The 23,376-nt window shown below is 44.2% G+C and overlaps 1 protein-coding gene across 1 annotated transcript in view; it reads left to right on the top strand.

The window, feature by feature from the left end:
- LOC126469914 (juvenile hormone epoxide hydrolase 1-like) overlaps nt 1-23,376 on the top strand; it is a 53,315-nt gene that overhangs the window by 9,123 nt on the left and 20,816 nt on the right. Inside the window, exon 2 of the mRNA XM_050097294.1 lies at nt 17,897-18,071. Within this exon, the coding sequence (XP_049953251.1) occupies nt 17,898-18,071 (174 nt within the window). The 5' untranslated portion in view covers nt 17,897. The remainder of the gene's footprint in view (nt 1-17,896; nt 18,072-23,376) is intronic.

The raw sequence follows: 23,376 nt of genomic DNA, 5'->3' as shown, positions 1-23,376 counted from the left end.
CCATGAAAGTTTTTCTGTACCCATCGTCCTAATACTGGTTCCGCAACCACAGTACTTCTCGATATACTCGTATGTAACAATTTGCTTTGTCGAAATATATAGAGGTTAGAACAGATATATTTTTGACTATTATTCGGCTTTCCTGAACAGAAACAGATGTATTTTCTGTAGCAATGTCGTTAGAGAGTGTTACTCAGTGCTAACAAGGGTCGGAAAATAAATTGGTCTTTCGCTTCTTAATGACGAAAACAAGTTTCAAGTCTAGAACCATTTGCAGAAATCTCAAAAACCATCACATTTGGATTTGCAATAATCACTTCCCGATGTATACCGAAGTCTCTAAATGTAGTATGCTGGCGAAATATCACCGCAGAAACACAAGAAAACACACAACAAAATGGTTCAAATGGCTCTAAGCACCATGGGACTTAACATCTGAGGTCATCAGTCCCCTACTTAAACCTAACTAACCTAAGGACATCACACACACCCATGCCCCAGGCAGGATTCGAACCTGCGACCGTAGTAGCAGCGCGGTTCCGGACTGAAGCGCCTAGAAGAGCTCGGCCACAGCGGCCGGCAAAACACACAACACAGCAGTAATATCGGAATGCTACCATCACTTGAATGATTGCCGTACAGCGATTCAGTGCTTCTGAGGTATCGCTGCAGTACTCTAAACTTAGGTTGGTTGGTTGGTTTGGGGAAGGAGACCAGACAGCGTGGTCATCGGTCTCATCGGATTAGGGAAGGATGGGGAAGGAAGTCGGCCGTGCCCTTTCAGAGGAACCATCCCGGCATTTGCCTGGAGTGATTTAGGGAAATCACGGAAAACCTAAATCAGGATGGCCGGATGCGGGATTGAACCGTCATCCTTCCGAATGCGAGTCCAGTGTCTAACCACTGCGCCACCTCGCTCGGCACTCTAAACTTAGTGAGTCATGATGTACACCCTTGATGAATGCTATGTATAATGATTCCTCACACAGGAAAATCGAATTTCAGCGATGTAGTGCCACTAATACTGTAGCTTGAGCAATGGAATTAGTTTCTAAACAGGAAGATCGTCCCGAAACAGCAGCTTAATCTCTACATCTTTTACCACACCTTTCAACTTTACAAGTGCGTTTTGATATCAGTGTTTGTCATATTAATTCGAAATCAGTATTAACTGAAAAAAGAAAAAGAACTATTCGCAATAGATATCGTGTGCTTCATAAAATCTCCTAAATTACTTCTTATGTATCTGATGTTGGTATGGCATTTTTTCATAATAGGTTAGTAAATAGTTCAAGTGGTTCAAATGGCTCTGAGCACTATGTGACTTAACTTCTGAGGTCATCAGTCCCCTAGAACTTAGAACTACTTAAACCTAACTAACCTAAGGACATCACACACATCCATGCCCGAGGCAGGATTCGAACCTGCGATCGTAGCGGTCGCGCGGTTCCAGACTGAAGCGCCTAGAACCGCTCTGTCACTAGGGGCGGCTAGTAAATAGTATAATTTGCTGTAAGTAAACTGTGAATATAATAGTGTGTGTGATTGTCCTAGCTCGAGAAATTACTACAACTGTAGGGAACAAATAATCAAAATGGCTTATGTCCATATTTTAGTTTATTATTTTTAAACTAGGTACAATTGCATTGTAACAAGAACTTAACTGACATTTATTGACATAAGGTTATTTTATTTACAATTATTGCCCCGCTGGGTATTTGAAGTTTTATTTTCTAGTTTCGGCTCAAGACTATACAAACGACAGCAACGTAACGATTTTATGGCCTTGAGAAATGTCATAATATCCTCGGAATAAAGAACTGGTGTGGCTTCCTTTGGAAAAGGATGCCAAGACGTGGTCAGTCCTCTTCGTGTCCTAATGAACTAACATTACACTGTGTGTGGCGATTGTTAAACGCTAGTTCATATGACGTTTCTGAGGAGCTTGGTGTAGGAGCAGGGGGACACAGTGTCTCAAAGGAAGACTTAATGTTGTGCGAGAGTGATGCATATGATATCCGTGGAAAATAAGGAAGCTGAATTTGAAGTCAAAGTGAGGTTGAGACAGGGGTTACTGTTTGGCGAAGGAACAGTTACTGCCACGTGAATAAAGTATTACCAAGGCGAAATAGATCATGGAGCGGCGATAGGAGTGAAAAGAGAGGTTAACGGAGAACGGTTAGACTGTTACAATTCGCTAGCTGATGGCGTGATCATATATAAGTAAATTCGCAACGAACTGGGATGTGTGGTATTATCCCCATAAGCGAAGCCTTTATTTCTTAGGCTCTTGCTTTATATTAGCTGAATATTGTAATCAGGGTAAATGAGGCCGGCGATTTCATGAGAAGTCGACCTGCCCAATGGCTGTTAACTAATCATACCAAAGTGGGATTAGTGGTCAATAAAAATGGCTATGGCGAAATGAGGACCATCTGAAAGAGCATACTACCGTGAACGTCGGGAGCGCTCTAGTTCCAGCCCAGCTCTTTGTCATTATAGCAGCAGCGAGAAGCGGTCACCGAGGACTGCAAGAGCTGTGCGTAGACGGAGAGAGAGAAGTGATATTTACACGAAAATTTCCCCTTTTCCCTTCCCGCCCCCCACCCCAGCCTCTCAATTTTCAGGAAGTTGATCGTCATAATGACACAGGTTTTGGACCAGGAGCAGATAAATTATCTAGTCTCAAATTGAGAGATATGGCCCAACAGGGAAGTGTTGACACTATAGGTAAAAGGAAAGTCAGTGACATTCACGATATTTCTGCCGATATTTATAAAATTTTTAAAAATGTTCATCACAAAATGACTATAAAATTGTTAAATTTTCGTTATATTCGGGACAGAAGTCCGTAATCAATATTAGTGTAAGAAGTGAACATCACAGACGCGAAAATGCTTTTGTATTCGTTGTGGCACGGAAGCATGCTTGAAACAAGTGCTGTGGAAGTTCATGACGATTACTGAATACTGGTTGGTATCGCAGACATGCTCTGTTGGTCACAAATCAGGGAACCACACAGGCCAGTCAAGAGTCCATAGCCGGCCGTTGTGGCCGAGCGGTTCTAGGCGCTTCAGTCCGGAATCGCGCTGCTGCTACAGTCGCTGGTTCGAATTCTGTCTCGTTCATGGATGTGTGTGATGTCCTTAGGTTAGTTAGGTTTAAGTAGTTCTAAGTGTAGGGGACTGATGACCTCAGATGTTAAGTCCCATAGTGCTCAGAGCTATTTGAAGAGTCCATTCACACCTCAAGGCGACTGTGGAGTGAAGTGCAGTGTGGGATCTTGCATTATCCTGTTGAAAAATTCGTACACTGGTCATGAAAGGTGTGACTGCAGGTTCCACCATTGTTGCCATGGACTAGCGAGCATTCAGCCTCCTTTCGACAAGTACCTTATAAGTCCTGTTGTCATTCAATAGCTTCCACGACCCGTTTCCAGGAGCTTGAGAGGTATGGCTCTTAAGAATCGGTGGTTCCTGAGACCTTCCACCAGGTCGTCTACTGACACGTTGACGTAGATCTGATAGCCACAAACAGAAACCAGACTTATCACTGGACCCCACTGAACACCACTCAACGTCCCATTTTACTCTGGCTCTACACTAAGCAAGTCTATTATCTGTGGTATGGTTTCAGCGGGAGTTGGTGCATGGTAGCTCGAGATCTCAGCCCAGCTTACAATCAGCTGTTCCAGATTGTTCATAATAACATCCTTTCTGTAGAATTTTGATGAGGACTGACTCCACAGTCTAAATTTGTGAATGAAGTCATTCCACGATTGCAATTCCAACACTTTGTCGTTGTCAATCGTTAGGGGATGTTAGACACCAATTCTTTCTTTCTTTCTTTCTTTCTTTCTTTTGCTTTCGCTGTAGTCCCGCAGCGATCGCATGGTTACAACGGATTTGGCAATGTTAGTGTTAGGGATGGCTGGATGCCCTTCCTGCCGCCACCCCATACCCCCCAGGACGGAATCAGTGTACCCCAACAATCTGAGTCTAGTGTAAATCCTGAAATAGTGCGGACGCGTTGCAAATGTCTGCGACGCGTGTAACTGAGGCGGAACATGGGGACCAGCCCGGTATTCACCTAGCAGGATGTGGAAAACCGCCTAAAAACCACATCCAGGCTGGCCGGCTCACCGGCCCTCGTCGGTAATCCGTCGGGCGGATTCGATTCGGGGCCGGCGCGCCTATCCGAGTCCAAGAAGCAATGCGTTAGCACGCTCGGCTACCCTGGCGGGTCGGATGTTCAATTTACAACGTTAAATTATTACGTACTAGAACATAGTTTCCAGCAATCTGAAACCAAATGCCCATGATGGTAAAAGTATAGCCGCTCTTCCACATACCATATCAACATGAATCACGTGCGAAGCACAAAAGCAGTAGTCACCTTGCGTAAAAATAAAAAGAATAAAATAAAAACGACGTCCATAATTATTCACAGCCATATGCGGAATGACTTCATTCAACGCTTTGTGCAGCCTCTTCTCGTATTTCAACTGTTGTAATCTGCGTATTGGTCACAGCCAGTTGAGCGACCTGAGGATCGCACTGTGGCGTGGTACTTCAGGAAGAACACGTGTGTACTGTTCTTACCACGCTGTTGTCCTGTCTCGTCACCACTCGTTATGTAGTCATTGCACTACAGCAAGTATGTTTGGGATCAGTCAGTATGGTGCTCCCATGTCCCTCATCCCACTGACTGGACCTTTCACAAAGTCCGAAAGATAACGTTAACCTGCAGGTCTCAGACACGGTGCACGTCCTCGGGGCAAGATGTGTTGCGATCTCCGATGAAAATTTCCAGGAACGGTAGACACACCTTGTAAACGTCATGAACTTACACCATTCTTCATCTTGAGAGGCACCCACATGCCTTGCTCATACTGTGGCATCAAGCAGTCAGGCCTGCAAGATGAGTGGTCTGCCAAGCGAGTGGATTCATTCTTATTTATCGAGTAACATGAACTCTTGTGCTCACAATTAACTTACAAGTTATCCTCCTATATGAATAATACGCAACGGAAACGCACATCTGACTATCAGTAATTTACAGAACTCTGACTGTTCACTGCGCACTGGCAATACCACATTTTCTTTTCTTTTTATTTAACGGCTTTTATCAACACGTGGCCATCGCACTGAATATGAGTGGCGCACATATTATAAATTCTGGATATCATGACAACATACAATTCGAAGGAATAGGCCACCAATCTTTTTCTTTTCACTATCTTATTTATTCCGATAAATTCTGTAACCTAAACACACAAATTCTATAACCTACAACAATAACACACGAGAAATTCCGCCCAGTGGGCATGGCTTTACATTGGTGAATCTCTATCTTATGGTCTCGTAATTATTTAACGCTACAGTGCACTTTCTGGATAGGATGGTGGATCATTTATTATTTCTCACACTTCGACTCTCACAATCATCATCACGAAACTTTCCTCCAGACCGAGCAGTACAAAAGGAACACGCATAACCCACTACCTCTGAAACTACCTTGCTACTCTCCCATGCAAACCACACATACTTAAATTACATGACATACACCACACTACAACATGAAATACTACACAGGGAATAGTCACAACATTATCACTTTCAGCTTTCCCACTTCAATTAATATTTATCCCAGTTTCACACGACACTGCCCCATTTCGTAATTCTAGTTTCCTACTATGAACTCTGGAGATATAAGCACGTCTTCCGGTGCAATGCAAGCCATGTGGCGTTGCTGGATAGACGGCTGATTCACCTTGCTTCTCTCTCAGAGTATTATAGTTTGAATCAAGCGTCACACGGAAACATATCTCGCAAAGTAATATTAAGAACATATTCATCACACACACGAGTCCTCAACTGATACCATGGACGAGTACTTCTCTTTATCCTTTGTCTCATGCACAGATTGAGACTCACACAGTACTCACCACGTGGAAGTACTCGTCTCTAATTTCAAGTCCTGCACACGCCATTTCTTAAATATTTCAACTTATAGTACACACGCTAGTAATTCAGCTTAACTTAAGCACACGGAAGTATTTCAACTTATTGCTACACGTGGTTTCATTGTGACCGTTAGTCACTTCCGAAGATTACTACGATCCCATTAATATTACCTGCCTGACATTTAATTCTCCCCACAAAAGTTCCTGAAATAGAGAAATTATTATTTCAAACTACTCTTAAATATTCCACATGCATACCATGTCTCCACTCTTTTGTCTTTACGGAGCGCACCTAAGACAGGTCTTAACAGCACAAGATCCAGCGGCCCGGTCAGCCACATTTCAGGCGCTCAAAGCTCAGGTAAATTTCATCCCTTTGGTCTCACCAAAGGTGGCGAAAGGATCGTCTCAAAGATGATCATATATTCACATTCACTATCTGCAGTTAGCAGACGACCATACATTCATTCATTTCACAGATCTCACCAAACTGGATGTAGGTATTTATTTTGTGGGAGTGCACATGTGATCAATTAAATAAATAAATTGTCATTCTTTCCCACACTGGTATCCGGCTTCGCTGTATTAATTGAAATTGAGTTATTTTACAAAAAAATGTGTTGTTCTGACAAAAATAATGAAGTATGTTGTACCTATTTTCAATGTCGGACGGTACTGTACCCTTTCAATCTGTAGGATTTGTTTTTTTTTTCTGTACTGAAAATGAGTTCGATTAAGGATGAAGTTTTTATTAACACATCACGGAAATTCTAGACTATCTGTTGGCTAGCGTTCGGTCGAGTTGTCACTTCTGTAACACTTTCCACTTCCGTGAGTGTATGCGAACTGTGAAATCATTTACGTACTTTGGGATACAGAGAATGCAGTTTCGTTGCAAGTATAGTTAGAGGCAGTAAAGGGACAGAACATGTGTCTTACTACTGATGTGACATTTAGCCTTATGCGAGCAGCTGATCATTACAGTCTCACCTGATTCCATGGCTCCCGTTATTATTCGCACATCAAAGATTTTAACAGTAGTAATTTCTACGTCACGTGACAAAGAAACGCTCACACACTCAGCGGTCACAGACACTCATAGACCCCACAGTGAATGACGAGCAGATCATCGATTTCATCCTTCGTCACTCACAAACAGAAACATAGGCGGGTACTAGCCTATTCGTGAATGGGACATTGTGCCCTGGGAGTAAATCAAAGATGGTACTGTGGGACGGCGGGTTTATTAATTGTTATATAAATGTTTTGTAGGAACGATGCATTTCCCAGCCGATGCACCATATGTGGGGCGGCGGGTGAAAATTAGTTGTTAATTATAAATGTAGAAAATATGCATTTCCCAGCCGATTAGCAACTTATGTGGGGCGGCGGGTGCAATTATTGTTATTAAATGTTCCTTTTATTTATTTATTTATGCTGTTTGCCGTTCTCAACACTGGCTCTCAAACTACAATATTGGCAACCAGAAAGTGATTAGCAAAACGTGAAGCCTGTAATTAGAATTCCTAGTGCACACTTCATCTGAGAAATACATTTATAGCTACAGCTTATAGCTCTGAGGAATTAGGAGATTGTCTGGGATTCATAATCAAAAACGATTCTCTCTCAAATATTCACTATATTCTGAAAGTCACAGACCAAAAAGAATCCACACAATCCAACTACCAGAGCAGTTCAGAGTCTAATGCGCTGATGCAACTATAACTGTTCAAATTAAATGTTTAAGTGAATGCTCGCCGTAATTTGATGATAATGTTCATCTAACGCCATGCTAAATAATGGTAGAATGTCTGTCCCGTGGCGGCACATGAAAATACGTCATACACAAACTGAAGATAGATCATTAAAGTCATCCCAGAATTAACACTTCACTCGAAAGCAATTTAATGGTTACGCATATCTCGAGTAACTTATTACGGCATCCGAGGCTGTTTATAGCAATGATACCGAGGCGACGCGACTCCCGGCACAGGTGGTGCGCTAATCAGCGTCTGGAGAGAACTGGGGCCTTTTTCTCTCGCGCAGCGTTCTTACATATAAAGCCGCAGTGCGAACGGCTAAGGGAACGCCTGATCAAATCCGCTCTCCCGACTAGCCGCTGGGCTAGTAATGCGTCACTTTAAGTTATTGAATAAATCATTGCTTCCTTTGCTGATGGCCGATGAAGCTCTCAATTTAAATGTGCAATCAGCACACAGGTAAGTAATCATAATAAATGTCTGACGTGGCTAAGTCAAATATTTTGGGCGAGAGAATTAATTTAATTACACTACACGCAGTAGACGAGCTCTGAACTTGCCCTTTGGAGATACGCTATCGCTATAGTTTTATAGTTATTCAGTTGAAACTTCTCACATCTTTATGATTATAGCGGATCTCCCTTCTACTTAAATTTAAACATCCTAGCCTTATTTATTCGCCTACTTCTTGCCTATCTTGCTTCCTTAATTTCTAAGACAAAAACCAGAAAATCATGAATTTCAACTAAAATTTTAATTTGTGAGATCCAGAATACTGTTTCTACTAAATTATTATGAAAAAGGAATCTAAATATAAATTTTTAAGTTTCTAGCTCTTTTCTGTTGCGCCAATGATTTTTACAGAAAAACATCCAAATTTCGAAAATGGTTAAAGTTATTGAACTGATATTCAACACATATTGATTTAGTATTACTCCTGAAATGCTAGAAATGTTTCAGGTTATTTACTTGATTTTTAAGGTATTGCGCAACATTTATGACGTCAGAGCTAGTTACAGCGGACTGGCTGGCACACAATGGAAAGACTGATGTGAATTTTATACGGCGTGAGTAGGCTGCTTCCCTACAGTACCAATCGGCCAGCTCTGTAGTTTCGACCAACGTTTTTCGTGGTTGTAAGGCAAATGCCGCAGCTGTTCAAATGGTTCAAACGGCTCTGAGCACTATTGGACTTAACAGCGGAGGTCATCAGTGCCCTAGAACTTAGAACTACTTAAGCCCAACTAACCTAAAGACATCACACACATCCATGCCCGAGGCAGGATTCGAACCTGCGACCGTAGCGGTCGCGCGGTTCCCGACTGAAGCGCCTAGAACCGCTCGGCCACTCCGGCCGGCGCCGCAGCTGTGAACCTCGTCCCAAGTATTCTCGATTGGGCACTTCTTTGCCACACCCTCAGCTCACTGATGTATGGCCGAAAAGAATCGGGAGACGGATAATGATCCACTCTACCCGATTTCATACGAAATGAAAAATGTGAAAAAGAGAAAAAAAGTCTATACTGCAGATAAACGTTGGCGTACAAAACAAGCGACTCTACCACAAATATCCATACCTATATAACAGAAATCCCAGTTATATATATGTGTGTTTACATCCACAGTTACAATATCATATAATTAAATCATTCAGTGCAGCAACAACATAGACATTTTTCTCTCTCCCTCTCTGTCTCTCTCCCTGCCCCCCCCCCCCTCTCTCTCTCTCTCTCTCTCTCTCTCTCTCTCTCTCTCTCTCTCTCTCTCTCTCTCTCCCTCCCCCCTCCCTCCCTCCCTCTCCCTCGCCTCCATGAAAACTCATAGTTCAGTCATTCTGCTCATAGAATGTACCTCTCATAGGTTCCTTTTTTTCCGTTTCCAGACTGACTTTAGCTTATAGCTGAATATCTGAATATATTCGAATCTCTGTCTTCCACAACTGTTTGTCGTGTCCTGACGTAAGTGGGATTGGGAGAAAAGGGGTTACATCTACATCTACATTGATACTCCGCAAGCCACCCAACGGTGTGTGGCGGAGGGCACTTTACGTGCCACTGTCATTACCTCCCTTTCCTGTTCCAGTCGCGTATGGTTCGCGGGAAGAACGACTGTCTGAAAGCCTCCGTGCGCGCTCTAATCTCTCTAATTTTACATTCGTGATCTCCTCGGGAGGTATAAGTAGGGGGAAGCAATATATTCGATACCTCATCCAGAAACGCACCCTCTCGAAACCTGGCGAGCAAGCTACACCGCGATGCAGAGCGCCTCTCTTGCAGAGTCTGCCACTTGAGTTTATTAAACATCTCCGTAACGCTATCACGGTTACCAAATAACCCGGTGACAAAACGCGCCGCTCTTCTTTGGATCTTCTCTATCTCCTCCGTCAACCCGACCTGGTACGGATCCCACACTGATGAGCAATACTCAAGTATAGGTCGAACGAGTGTTTTGTAAGCCACCTCCTTTGTTGATGGACTACATTTTCTAAGCACTCTCCCAATGAATCTCAACCTGGTACCCGCCTTACCAACAATTAATTTTATATGATCATTCCACTTCAAATCGTTCCGTACGCACACGCCCAGATATTTTACAGAAGTAACTGCTAACAATGTTTGTCCCGCTATCATATAATCATACAATAAAGGATCCTTCTTTCTATGTATTCGCAATACATTACATTTGTCTATGTTAAGGGTCAGTTGCCACTCCCTGCACCAAGTGCCTATCCGCTGCAGATCTTCCTGTATTTCGCTACAATTTTCTAATGCAGCAACTTCTCTGTATACTACAGCATCATCCGCGAAAAGCCGCATGGAACTTCCGACACTATCTACTAGGTCATTTATATATATTGTGAAAAGCAATGGTCCCATAACACTCCCCTGTGGCACGCCAGAGGTTACTTTAACGTCTGTAGACGTCTCTCCATTGATAACAACATGCTGTGTTCTGTTTGCTAAAAACTCTTCAATCCAGCCACACAGCTGGTCTGATATTCCGTAGGCTCTTACTTTGTTTATCAGGCGACAGTGCGGAACTGTATCGAACGCCTTCCGGAAGTCAAGAAAAATAGCATCTACCTGGGAGCCTGTATCTAATATTTTCTGGGTCTCATGAACAAATAAGGCGAGTTGGGTCTCACACGATCGCTGTTTCCGGAATCCATGTTGATTCCTACATAGTAGATTCTGGGTTTCCAGAAATGACATGATACGCGAGCAAAAAACATGTTCTAAAATTCTACAAGAGATCGACGTAAGAGATATAGGTCTATAGTTTTGCGCATCTGCTCGACGACCCTTCTTGAAGACTGGGACTATCTGTGCTCTTTTCCAATCATTTGGAACCCTCCGTTCCTCTAGAGACTTGCGGTACACGGCTGTTAGAAGGGGGGCAAGTTCTTTCGCGTACTCTGTGTAGAATCGAATTGGTATCCCGTCAGGTCCAGTGGACTTTCCTCTATTGAGTGATTCCAGTTGCTTTTCTATTCCTTGGACACTTATTTCGATGTCAGCCATTTTTTCGTTTGTGCGAGGATTTAGAGAAGGAACTGCAGTGCGGTCTTCCTCTGTGAAACAGCTTTGGAAAAAGGTGTTTAGTATTTCAGCTTTACGCGTGTCATCCTCTGTTTCAATGCCATCATCATCCCGTAGTGTCTGGATATGCTGTTTCGAGCCACTTACTGATTTAACGTAAGACCAGAACTTCCTAGGATTTTCTGTCAAGTCGGTACATAGAATTTTACTTTCGAATTCAATGAACGCTTCACGCATAGCCCTCCTTACGCTAACTTTGACATCGTTTAGCTTCTGTTTGTCTGAGAGGTTTTGGCTGCGTTTAAACTTGGAGTGGAGCTCTCTTTGCTTTCGCAGTAGTTTCCTAACTTTGTTGTTGTACCACGGTGGATTTTTCCCGTCCCTCACAGTTTTACTCGGCACGTACCTGTCTAAAACGCATTTTACGATTGCCTTGAACTTTTTCCATAAACACTCAACATTGTCAGTGTCGGAACAGAAATTTTCGTTTTGATCTGTTAGGTAGTCTGAAATCTGCCTTCTATTACTCTTGCTAAACAGATAAACCTTCCTCCCTTTTTTTATATTCCTATTAACTTCCATATTCAGGGATGCTGCAACGGCCTTATGATCACTGATTCCCTGTTTTGTACATACAGAGTCGAAAAGTTCGGGTCTGTTTGTTATCAGTAGGTCCAAGATGTTATCTCCACGAGTCGGTTCTATGTTTAATTGCTCGAGGTAATTTTCGGATAGTGCACTCAGTATAATGTCACTCGATGCTCTGTCCCTACCACCCGTCCTAAACATCTGAGTGTCCCAGTCTATATCTGGTAAATTGAAATCTCCACCTAAGACTATAACATGCTGAGAAAATTTATGTGAAATGTATTCCAAATTTTCTCTCAGTTGTTCTGCCACTAATGCTGCTGAGTCGGGAGGTCGGTAAAAGGAGCCAATTATTAACCTAGTTCGGTTGTTTAGTGTAACCTCCACCCATAATAATTCACAGGAACTATCCACTTCTACTTCACTACAGGATAAACTACTACTAACAGCGACGAACACTCCACCACCGGTTGCATGCAATCTATCCTTTCTAAACACCGTCTGTACCTTTGTAAAAATTTCGGCAGAATTTATCTCTGGCTTAAGCCAGCTTTCTGTACCTATAACGATTTCAGCTTCGGTGCTTTCTATCAGCGCTTGAAGTTCCGGTACTTTGCCAACGCAGCTTCGACAGTTGACAATTACAATACCGATTGCTGCTTGGTCCCCGCATGTCCTGACTTTGCCCCGCACCCGTTGAGGCTGTTGCCCTTTCTGTACTTGCCCAAGGCCATCTAACCTAAAAAACCGCCCAGCCCACGCCACACAACCCCTGCTACCCGTGTAGCCGCTTGTTGCGTGTAGTGGACTCCTGATCTATCCAGCGGAACCCAAAACCCCACCACCCTATGGCGCAAGTCGAGGAATCTGCAGCCCACACGGTCGCAGAACCGTCTCAGCCTCTGATTCAGACCCTCCACTCGGCTCTGTACCAAAGGTCCGCAGTCAGTCCTGTCGACGATGCTGCAGATGGTGAGCTCTGCTTTCATCCCGCTAGCGAGACTGGCAGTCTTCACCAAATCAGATAGCCGCCGGAAGCCAGAGAGGATTTCCTCCGATCCATAGCGACACACATCATTGGTGCCGACATGAGCGACCACCTGCAGATGGGTGCACCCTGTACCCTTCATGGCATCCGGAAGGACCCTTTCCACATCTGGAATGACTCCCCCCGGTATGCACACGGAGTGCACATTGGTTTTCTTCCCCTCTCTTGCTGCCATTTCCCTAAGGGGCCCCATTACGCGCCTGACGTTGGAGCTCCCAACTACCAGTAAGCCCACCCTCTGCGACTGCCCGGATCTTGCAGACTGAGGGGCAACCTCTGGAACAGGACAAGCAGCCATGTCAGGCCGAAGATCAGTATCAGCCTGAGACAGAGCCTGAAACCGGTTCGTCAGACAAACTGGAGAGGCTTTCCGTTCAGCCCTCCGGAATGTCTTTCGCCCCCTGCCACACCTTGAAACGACCTCCCACTCTACCACAGGTGAGGGATCAGCCTCAATGCGGGCAGTATCCCGGGCAACCACAGTCTTAGTCCGATCAGGGGATGCGTGGGACGAGCTGGCCGTCCCCGACAAACCCCCATCCGGACCCCCACAGTGATGCCCATTGGCAACAGCCTCAAGCTGTGTGACCGAAGCCAACACTGCCTGAAGCTGGGAGCGAAGGGATGCCAACTCAGCCTGCATCCGAACACAGCAGTTGCAGTCCCTATCCATGCTAAAAACTGTTTTGCAAAGAACGTCTGAACTAATCTACAGAGAGCGCAAACAAATCGACAAAATTTAAACGGTTATTAAAATACAAGATTGCCTAGTAAATGCAGTAATGCTGCTACTTGCGCACTGCTGACACTGCTCGGAGGCGGAAGGAGACTACGCGAATTTACACTATTCAGGTACTAAAACGCGATGCTACAACTCTTAAATACTATAATACGCCCGAAATTTATGAATTAAACAATGCAAGTACCAAAAACACGCAAAGAAATTAAGAATTAAACTATGTAACAAATGAGTGAGCTAGGAGTATACGACTTGCTGCTGCAGCTGCTTATCCAACGGCGGCAGGGAGCACACTGACTGCGACCAACCGACACTGGCAGTTCAAAACAAAACAGTAGACAAACGACTACGCGAATTTACACTATTCAGGTACTAAAACGCGATGCTACAACTCTCAAATACTATAATACGCCCGAAATTTATGAATTAAACAATGCAAGTACCAAAAACACGCAAAGAAATTAAGAATTAAACTATGTAACAAATGAGTGAGCTAGGAGAATACGACTTGCTGCTGCAGCTGCTTATCCAACGGCGGCAGGGAGCACACTGACTGCGACCAACCGACACTGGCAGTTCAAAACAAAACAGTAGACAAACGACTACGCGAATTTACACTATTCAGGTACTAAAACGCGATGCTACAACTCTCAAATACTATAATACGCCCGAAATTTATGAATTAAACAATGCAAGTACCAAAAACACGCAAAGAAATTAAGAATTAAACTATGTAACAAATGAGTGAGCTAGGAGAATACGACTTGCTGCTGCAGCTGCTTATCCAACTGACGTTACTGGTCAGTCTGCGCTCCCGAGCGGTACAGATCGGAAGGCAGAAGGACAATTGACAGTGAACGCATTTAATTGTTTTCTTCTATCTGAACCAACACTAGTGCAGGCATTTACTAGAAATGCAGGTGGTGAGACTTGGTAGGGAACTCATTGTGGGGATTCTTGGACAAACAGGATTTTGAAATAGTTGTTTATTCCAGACAGGACTAACTAATACACTGGAGGCTAGTTCTAGGGTTAGAAAAAGCATGAATAACACTGTTACAACATAAGCCAATGCAGAAGTCCCAGGAGTGGATGCTAATCACAGTAGCAACCACTAGCAGCATCTTAAGGCAACAACTTAATTGCAAAACAAAACATATTTAATGTGACACTGTTCACTGAGGCACTCCAAGTGAGAGAGCAGACTTACGCGAAGCTGGACCGAGGCTGGAGTCAACGGACGCAGATTCGGTACCCAGATCGTCTGACTGAGAACTCCGCCAAAATGCGGAATGTAGGGGTTTTAAAGAGTCGCGTGGGGGCACTGTTTTTCCCACTCAAAGCCACCCAGCCAATCCCTCAGGTCTCTTGCAGGCGCCTGCCAATCACGGTTTAGTTAGGTCCCCTCTACTGCTCGTAAGGCGGGGACGTTAATGCAGTTGCACTAATGCAGTCCGTATTTGGTATCAGCATTGTTCAGCTGAAGGCTAAACGTAACTGCTCTGCCAAATAAGGCTTGCAACATTATTGTTATACGTCATTTAGCCCCGCACTTAGGGCTCCCCAGAGTAGGGACTGCTAGGTCAACAGTTTTTTGGGCGTTTTCGCTCTTTCTAACCCTTGTGAGCCTACTGACGTTGCTGTTCTCAGGGCTGGTATCAAGATAGCTTTATACGCTAGTACCTGCCTGTTGGTAAACAAAGTTTTTCGGTGGCAACCTATCACAGCGTCTAGACGACATATGAAGTTACATGTTAACTCCTTGAAGAGTAACTAGCGCCCTGGGACCACGTCTGGGGGCGTCTGCATTTTTGCGAGGCTCTCCCCTTACGGTTTACTTCGTGTAACAATATCTCTCCTAGTTTCGTCTGCCCTCAGCATCGTCTCTGCTTCCGCGCCTTGGAACGTCTGTCCTCCTTTCCCACAGCTTCAAGATAACACTACAGTAGCAAGGAATAATCAATATATTACAGGTTTTTGTCCTCTAATGCCATGGAACGTATTCTCCCTTGTCTTAACGCACGTCCTACCAGTCTGCCCTGTCTTCTAGGTAATGTTTTCGAAACATTCCTCTCCTTGCCGATTCTGCGATGAACCCCCTCATTGCTTTCTCAGTTCGTTTAATTTTTAGCATCCTTCTCTAACATGCATGTCAAGTGCTTCGATTCTCTTATTTTTCAAATTTCTCGCAGCAGTACCGATTCACTTTCATACTCTTGATCTTCAAAAATTCTGTAGTTGCACTCGGCCTTAAAGCTACATTCAGCTTCCTTGTAAGAAGGTGTAGACAGCCTAAGAAGATTATTTAGATTCTTGTTCGTGGTGGAACATTCACACTTAATGATCCTTGGAGGTACAGTGTTCCATATGAAGCTAAGATAACACGAACGTTCAGAATTGGTCAACTGAGGATTTATATTTTTTTCTGTTGAGCTAGTGAGATCCCAACAACTATAGTCACATCTCACTTAATCTCTTACAGGATGGGCACACGAAATACATGTAGTATCGTATTCGTGCAGTAGTGTTTCAAATCCTTGAACAGCCGTTTTCCATCTCTACATGTGTTGGCTTGAAAGTCGGTACAGTTCAGCACCATTTGGAAGTGGGATGCACAACGCTCTCCCACCCATTCTTATCTTCCTACACTACTGGCCATTAAAATTGCTACACCACGAAGATGACCTGCTACAGACGCCAAATTTAACCGACAGGAAGAAGAAGAAGAAGATATGCAAATGATTAGCTTTTCAGAGCATTCACACAAGGTTGGCGCCGATGGCGACACCTACAACGTGCTGACATGAGGAAAGTTTCCAACCAGTTTCTCATACACAAACAGCAGTTGACCGGCGTTGCCTGGTGAAACGATGTTGTGACGCCTCGTGTAAGGACGAGAAATGCGTACCATCACGTTTCCGACTTTGATAAAGGTCTGATTGTACCCTATCGCGATTGCGGTTTATCGTATAGCGACATTGGTGCTCGCATTGGTCTAGATCCAATGACTGTTAGCACAATATGGAATCGGTGGGTTCAGGAGGGTAATATGGAACGCCGTGCTGGATCCCAACGGCCTCGTATCACTAGCAGTCGAGATGACAGGCATCTTATCCGCATGGCTGTAACGTACCGTGCAGCTACGTCTCGATCCCTGAGTCAGTTGATGGGGACGTTCGCAAGACAACAAGCATCTGTACGAACAGTTCGACGACGATTGCAGCATCATGGACTATCAGCTCGGAGACCATGGCTGCGGTTACCCTTGACGCTGCATCACAGACAGGAGCGCCTGCGATGGTGTACTCAACGACGAACCTGGGTGCACGAATGGCAAAACGTCATTTTTTCGGATGAATCCAGGTTCTGTTTACAGCATCATGATGGTCGCATCCGTGTTTGGCGACATAGCGGTGAACGCACATTGGAAGCGTGTATTCGTCATCACCATACTGGCGTATCACCCGGCAGGATGGTATGAGGTGCCATTGGTTACACGTCTTGGTCACCTCTTGTTCGGACTGACGCCACTTTGAACAGTGGACGTTACATTTCAGGTGTGTTACGACCCTTGGCTCCACCCTTCATTAAATCCCATCGAAACCCTACATTTCAGCAGGTCCTGTACGGGCCTTTCTGGATACAGAAAACGTTCGACTGCTGCCCTCGCCATCACATTCTCCAGATCTCTCACCAATTGAAAACGTCTGGTCAATGGTGGCCGAGCAACTGATGATGAACTGTGGTATCGTGTTTAAGCTGCATGGGCATCTGTACCTGTACACGCCATCCAAGCTCTGTTTGATTCAATGCCCAGGCGTATCAAGGCCGTTGTTATGGCCAGAGGTGGTTGTTCTGGGTACTGATTTCTCAGGATCTATGCACCCAAATTGCGTGAAAATGTAATCACATGTCAGTTCTAGTATAATATATTCGTCCAATGAATACCCGTTTATCATCTGCATTTCTTCTTGGTGTAGCAATTTTAATGGCCAACAGTATTTTTTGGAGCCACTTCCTCTCATTTGAGAATCAGTCAACCTCAAGAATCTGGAAGTGCCTCGTTCTAGTTCTCCAACCAAAGAAAAGTCCATATCAGTATAGGTAATTTGTCTCTAAGCTGATCCCTCGCCTTAGGATTGGGTGTAATAAGACAATAGTGTACTCGTGCCTGTTTCCTCAGTCATGTCCTTCCAAACAATGTGTGGTTGTAACGAAATGTAAGTTAGCCTTTTGCATCGTTTCTTCTCCCTGCAGGATGGCCGTGCTCAGGTACCTGACGTTGCTGGTGGCGGTGGTGTCGGTGCTGGTGTGGCTGAAGCTGAACCAGACTCCGGCGGTGCCGCGGCTGGACAGCACCTGGTGGGTGACTCGCCGCCCCGAGAAGGCCGACGGCTCCATCCGGCCCTTCACCATCAACATCTCAGACAGTGTAAGCCGATACTGTTCAGCTCACCCCTAAGTCAGCGAGCACCCAAGTGTATTTCCAACAACAAATTTAGATACACTTTCCTGGAGCACACTTAAAGTTACGTGTACATTTGGTGATGACTCTCCATCCAAAATTACTCGCTATGCCCTCCATAGCAAAAAATCTTCAGTGCACTTACAAATTTCGTTTGATACTCCATACGAATGCACTTTCGTTAGTAAACGTTGCTGTGATAATGAGTCAAATGTGAACCGTGAATTTACTTACAAAACTTTTTCTTAAGAATTTACTTTATTTACTAGCGATTCATCAAGAACATTAACACATTTGATCACACTCTGTGAGCGTGGAAGTAGTTGCCAGTGGGTAACTGATGAAAACAAATCAAATTTCTTTCAACAAATAGAAATTTATTCCTAAAAACGTTTTTTTTTTTTAGAAACAGATTTAAAATTATAATCAGAAAGTTCCCTCTAAATATCAAGTTACAATTTATTCAGAGGCATGAAGAACAAATTTTTGACAGTATGAGCTTTCAGGCTGAGAACCTTGCCGCTCCCTTTTGACACGGCCGTAGTCAAGACCGCTCACAGCAACCTCTGAAAGACTACGCTGGTGGAAATCTGCAACCCACCGTATTGCTTTAAACTAAAAATTTTAACAACTCACACAAGCACATAAACTATGTACCCCATGGGAGGGATGGAAATGGTACAAAACACTAACATTAAAAGATTAACTTGCCACCGATGGTGCAACTTGATTTAAAAAAAAAAAACTCTTACGATGGAACGGTGGCAATTTTTTATATATATATATATATATATATATATATATATATTAAGTTTCCGTAATTTTTTTAAACAACGACAACTTAGTTACACGAAAGCAGTGTTTCAGCTATTCTCTTACGTAGTCATCAAAAGAACTGAGACACTTGTCATATCGTGCAATCAGCTTCTGTATTTCTGTGTCGTAGAAGTTTGCCGTCTGTGAGCCGAAAGAGCAAGTGAGAGTCGTCCGCTTGGTTTCCAGGGTCAAGTAAGAAATCCACATCTCATTGACCGTGACGATCCAGTCGAGGAACTCGTCGCCGTCATCATGATGCCGCTGCAGAAATGTCAGTGCTGCCCCAAGGCGTTTCGTTTTGTGCTCGGGTGTCAGGTTTTTGGCACGCAAATGGCAGACAATTTCTTGAACAGCAGGTGGTTAGCGACGATTTCATGCAAGAAAGATCGCGATATCTGCGGAAATTAGCTGCTGAGCTCCGTAATCATGAAGCGACGGTTCTGCAGGATACGCTGCCGCGCCAGCTCAACGAGAAGGTCACTGCTGAGGGACGGTCGTCCACTGCGCCGTTTATCAATGATACTTTGATGACCTTCGGAAAAAAACTTACACCAGCGAAGCACCAACTGTTTGAGCATGGTTTTCTTCCCGTAGACCCAACAGATGAATTTTGATGGCGCTATGTTTTGTGTATTAAAGAACCTTATCACTGGCCGAGCCTCGTAGGCGGCGGAAGAACGAATAAGAGACACCATTCTGGGGCTCTGGTGTCGCAGTACTGGCACCTTTTCGGCCGGCATTTAAGTGTCACGTCACAGATCTGTGGTGCATGCGCTATCTTCCCAGCTAAATACGTCTACTTTAAAGGAAACAACATCGGGAAACTTACTTTCTGGATGTAACTCGAGTGGACCCAAAATTGAACTTTATGGGACTCTCATTGTGATTTCTCCTCAGTAACCAAAATTTTCTGCCCTTCCAACATTGTTTGAATTTATCTGATACATTTATGCTTTCTTGGAGACATATTGTGTCTCGACTTTATCTTAGCTAAGAATAGAAGCTGAAGAAATGAATCAAAATTTATGCTTGTTTTGCTGAGAAGTTAATTGTAGTTTGTGTTAGCTCTGTTAGCCAGGATTGTGTAGTGGATAGCACATCTGCCTTATAAGAAAGAGACCTGGTTTCAAGTCCTGGCTTGGGCACAAATTTTAATTCATTACTTCAGCTTTTATCTTTATTGTTTGAAATATTCAGCACAACTTCTTGAATTCAGCTTGTTAAGTAGGTATCAAATCAGTTATGTGTAAAGCCATCAGTGCCGTAAAAGCTGAGTTTTGGAGAGTGTATGTAACAAGCCCTTAACAACCAAATGCCTTAGAAATATCACAAAAATACCAACTGGTGATATTTTATTATTTAAGGCTCGTAATATTTGATGAGTGAATGTGTAAATAGCATTCTCACTCGAGCAACCCTTCTGAAATCCAAAGCAAATTATTTATACTTAAATATGAGACTACTCTTGAGTATTGTACATTACTTCTTCGAATATTTTGGAAAAGATGTCAGTAAGGAAATTCGATGTAATTATTTAAGTGTTTCTTGTCAGACATTTAGAAAAGAAGTTTAACAACTGCATATTTTAATATGCCTGGAAAAATTCCCTGCGTCATTGATCCATTCCATATATCACTAAGGACTTTACTTATTAAGTTAAAACATTTTTTTAGAATTCTGTTTGAAAGTCCATCAACACCATATGAGCTTTTGTATCGTAGAATTTTTATAATTGTATTAATTTCAATGAACAATATTAGAGTTACTTCTAGTTCCTTAACTTTCACGATGTCATACTAGAAGAGTGAGAGCTGGGTTATCACATGACAATTTTTTTTAATTCTGTGATGGCTGGCGTGGGGATCATTCTGTTGGAGATACCTATAATATACTGCCTGACAAAATGTGGAAGGGGGGATTGAAACAAAATGTTCAAATGTGTGTGAAATCTTATGGGATTTAACTGCTAAGGTCATCAGTCCCTAAGCTTACACACTACTTAACCTAAATTATCCTAAGGACAAACACACACACCCATGCCCGAGGGAGGACTCGAACTCCGCCGGAACCAGCCGCAGAAATGAAACATCACGGGTTGAGAGGGTATACGATGTTATTTCAGCGACGATTATATCGAGTCAAACTTACAAAGAAGTTGGCAGTACGAGCCCACTCACCAGTATGTCGTTGCACCCTCCGTTGCCTGGATGCATGCACTGATTCGGTTGGGAAGGGTGTCAAGAGCCGTTGTATCACAGCCTGAGGCAAGACGGCTCAAAAAAAAAAAAATGGTTCAAATGGCTCAGCACTATGGGACTTAACATCTTAGGTCATCAGTCCCCTAGAACTAAGAACTACGTAAACCTAACTAACCTAAGGACATCACACACATCAATGCCCGAGGCAGGATTCGAACCTGCGACCGTAGCAGTCCCGCGGTTCCGGACTGCAGCGCCTAGAACCGCACGACCACCGCGGCCGGCCTAAGACGACTCACAACTGGTATAACTGGCCCTTGATATCCTGGATACTGACACTGGGACGCAGTTGACGTTTGAGCTGGTCCCATGCATGTTCTATTGGGTCAGACCTGGGGATTTTGGTGGTCACAGGAGTACCTTAACATCAAGCAGATAGTTCGTAGAAACATATGCCATGTGTCGACGGGCAACTGTGTTATTGAAAAACGGGACCACGATATTTTCGCCTTATACATAACACAATGAGGATGTAGCATGTACGTGATGTCCTGTTGTACTGTCAAAGTACCTTCAGTCACTATCAGCCTTGACCTGGAAGCACACCCAGTGGTATGCCACACCAGGAGTGGCTCCACTCTGCCTTTCCAAAACATAGGAAGGAAGGGACCTCTCCCCACGTCGCATCCATACTCACCGACGATGGTCAACCAGGCTAATGGAGAACCACGACTCATTGCTGAACACAATCTGACGCCAATCATCAGTGGTGTATGCTTCCCAGGCACGGCACCCTTCGAAACCCAGCTATTGTTATTGTGGTTTTAATGGCGTCGTACGCATGTGTTGTTGATTCCTTAGTTTGGCCATTGCTTACCTCTGAGCAGTGATGCAGGATGACTGCTGCTTGTCTCTGGCCAATGATGCAAAAAAAAAAAAAAAAAAAAAAATGGCTCTGAGCACTATGGGACTTAACTTCTGTGGTCATCAGTCCCCTAGAACTTAGAACTACTTAAACCTAACTAACCTAAGGACATCACACACATCAATGCCCGAGGCAGGATTCGAACCTGCGACCGTAGCAGTCGCGCGGTTCCGGACTGAGCGCCTTAACCGCGAGACCACCGCGGCCGGCCAATGATGCAGGGTGACATATAATCGCAGGGAGTCCATTACTTGCACAGATGTGAAAAGGTTACGACGCGCTTGGTACACAGTACAGCGATCCTCCCATTGTGGTGGTCAGACGTGGTCGACCGGAACCTTGACGACAAGTATGGCTGCCGTCACGTTCCCGTGCAGTCCAACAACAGTCCACTGTCAAATCCAAATTCTCCACAGATCTGGATATTTCACGACTGGACCAGGCGGCCAAATGGAGACCCACAATGTGGCCTCTTTCAAATTCCATCAGGTACTTATAACGCTAAACGTAAACGTCATGTGACTAGGGCCTCCCGTCGGGTAGACCGTTCGCCGGGTGCAAGTCTTCCGATTTGACGCCACTTCGCATCGATGGGGATGAAATGTTGATGATTAGGACAACACAACACCCAGTCCCTGAGCGGAGAAAATCCCCGACCTAGCCGGGAATCGAACCCGGCCCCTTAAATGGTTCTGAGCACTATGGGACTTAACATCTGAGGTCATCAGTCACCCTAGAACTTAGAACTACTTAACACGAACTAACCTAAGGACATCACACACGTCCATGCCCGAGGCAGGATTCGAACCTGCGACCGTAGCAGTCGCGCGGTTCCGGACTGAACCGCCTAGAACCGCTTGGCCACCGCGGCCGGCCATGAACCCGGGCCTGTAGGACAGACATTCTGTCGCGCTGACCACTCAGCTACCGGGGATGAATGCTTATAACACTGACTCACAGAAAACACGACATCTCTGCGTTCTTTGAAATGATCACTTAACAGCTGACGCTGTTCATGCGGCAGGCCTGGTAACAAAACTAGATGTGAACAACACTAATGCACTCTACCTATCACAGAGAGCTACAACTCCATCCATTCACATACTTGTTGACAATGTGCACGTTAACGAAGTTGCTCTGACATCCAGCCATCTATTCTGGGTACTTCACTTTTTTTGTCAAGTAGTGCATGTTCTAAGGATCTGCAACAGACAGATATCAAAGATATTAGACAGTAGTTTTGTGGACACTTCTGACAACCTTCTTGTGGACAAATGTGAGCTGTGCATTCCTTCAGCTGCTGGGTAAAGATTTTTTGCATCTTACGGTTAAA

This window comes from Schistocerca serialis, chromosome 1, assembly GCF_023864345.2.
Source record: "Schistocerca serialis cubense isolate TAMUIC-IGC-003099 chromosome 1, iqSchSeri2.2, whole genome shotgun sequence".
NCBI lineage: Eukaryota > Metazoa > Arthropoda > Insecta > Orthoptera > Acrididae > Schistocerca > Schistocerca serialis.
Note: the sequence above shows the minus strand (reverse complement) of the source record. Positions and strands in the feature narration are given on the sequence as shown.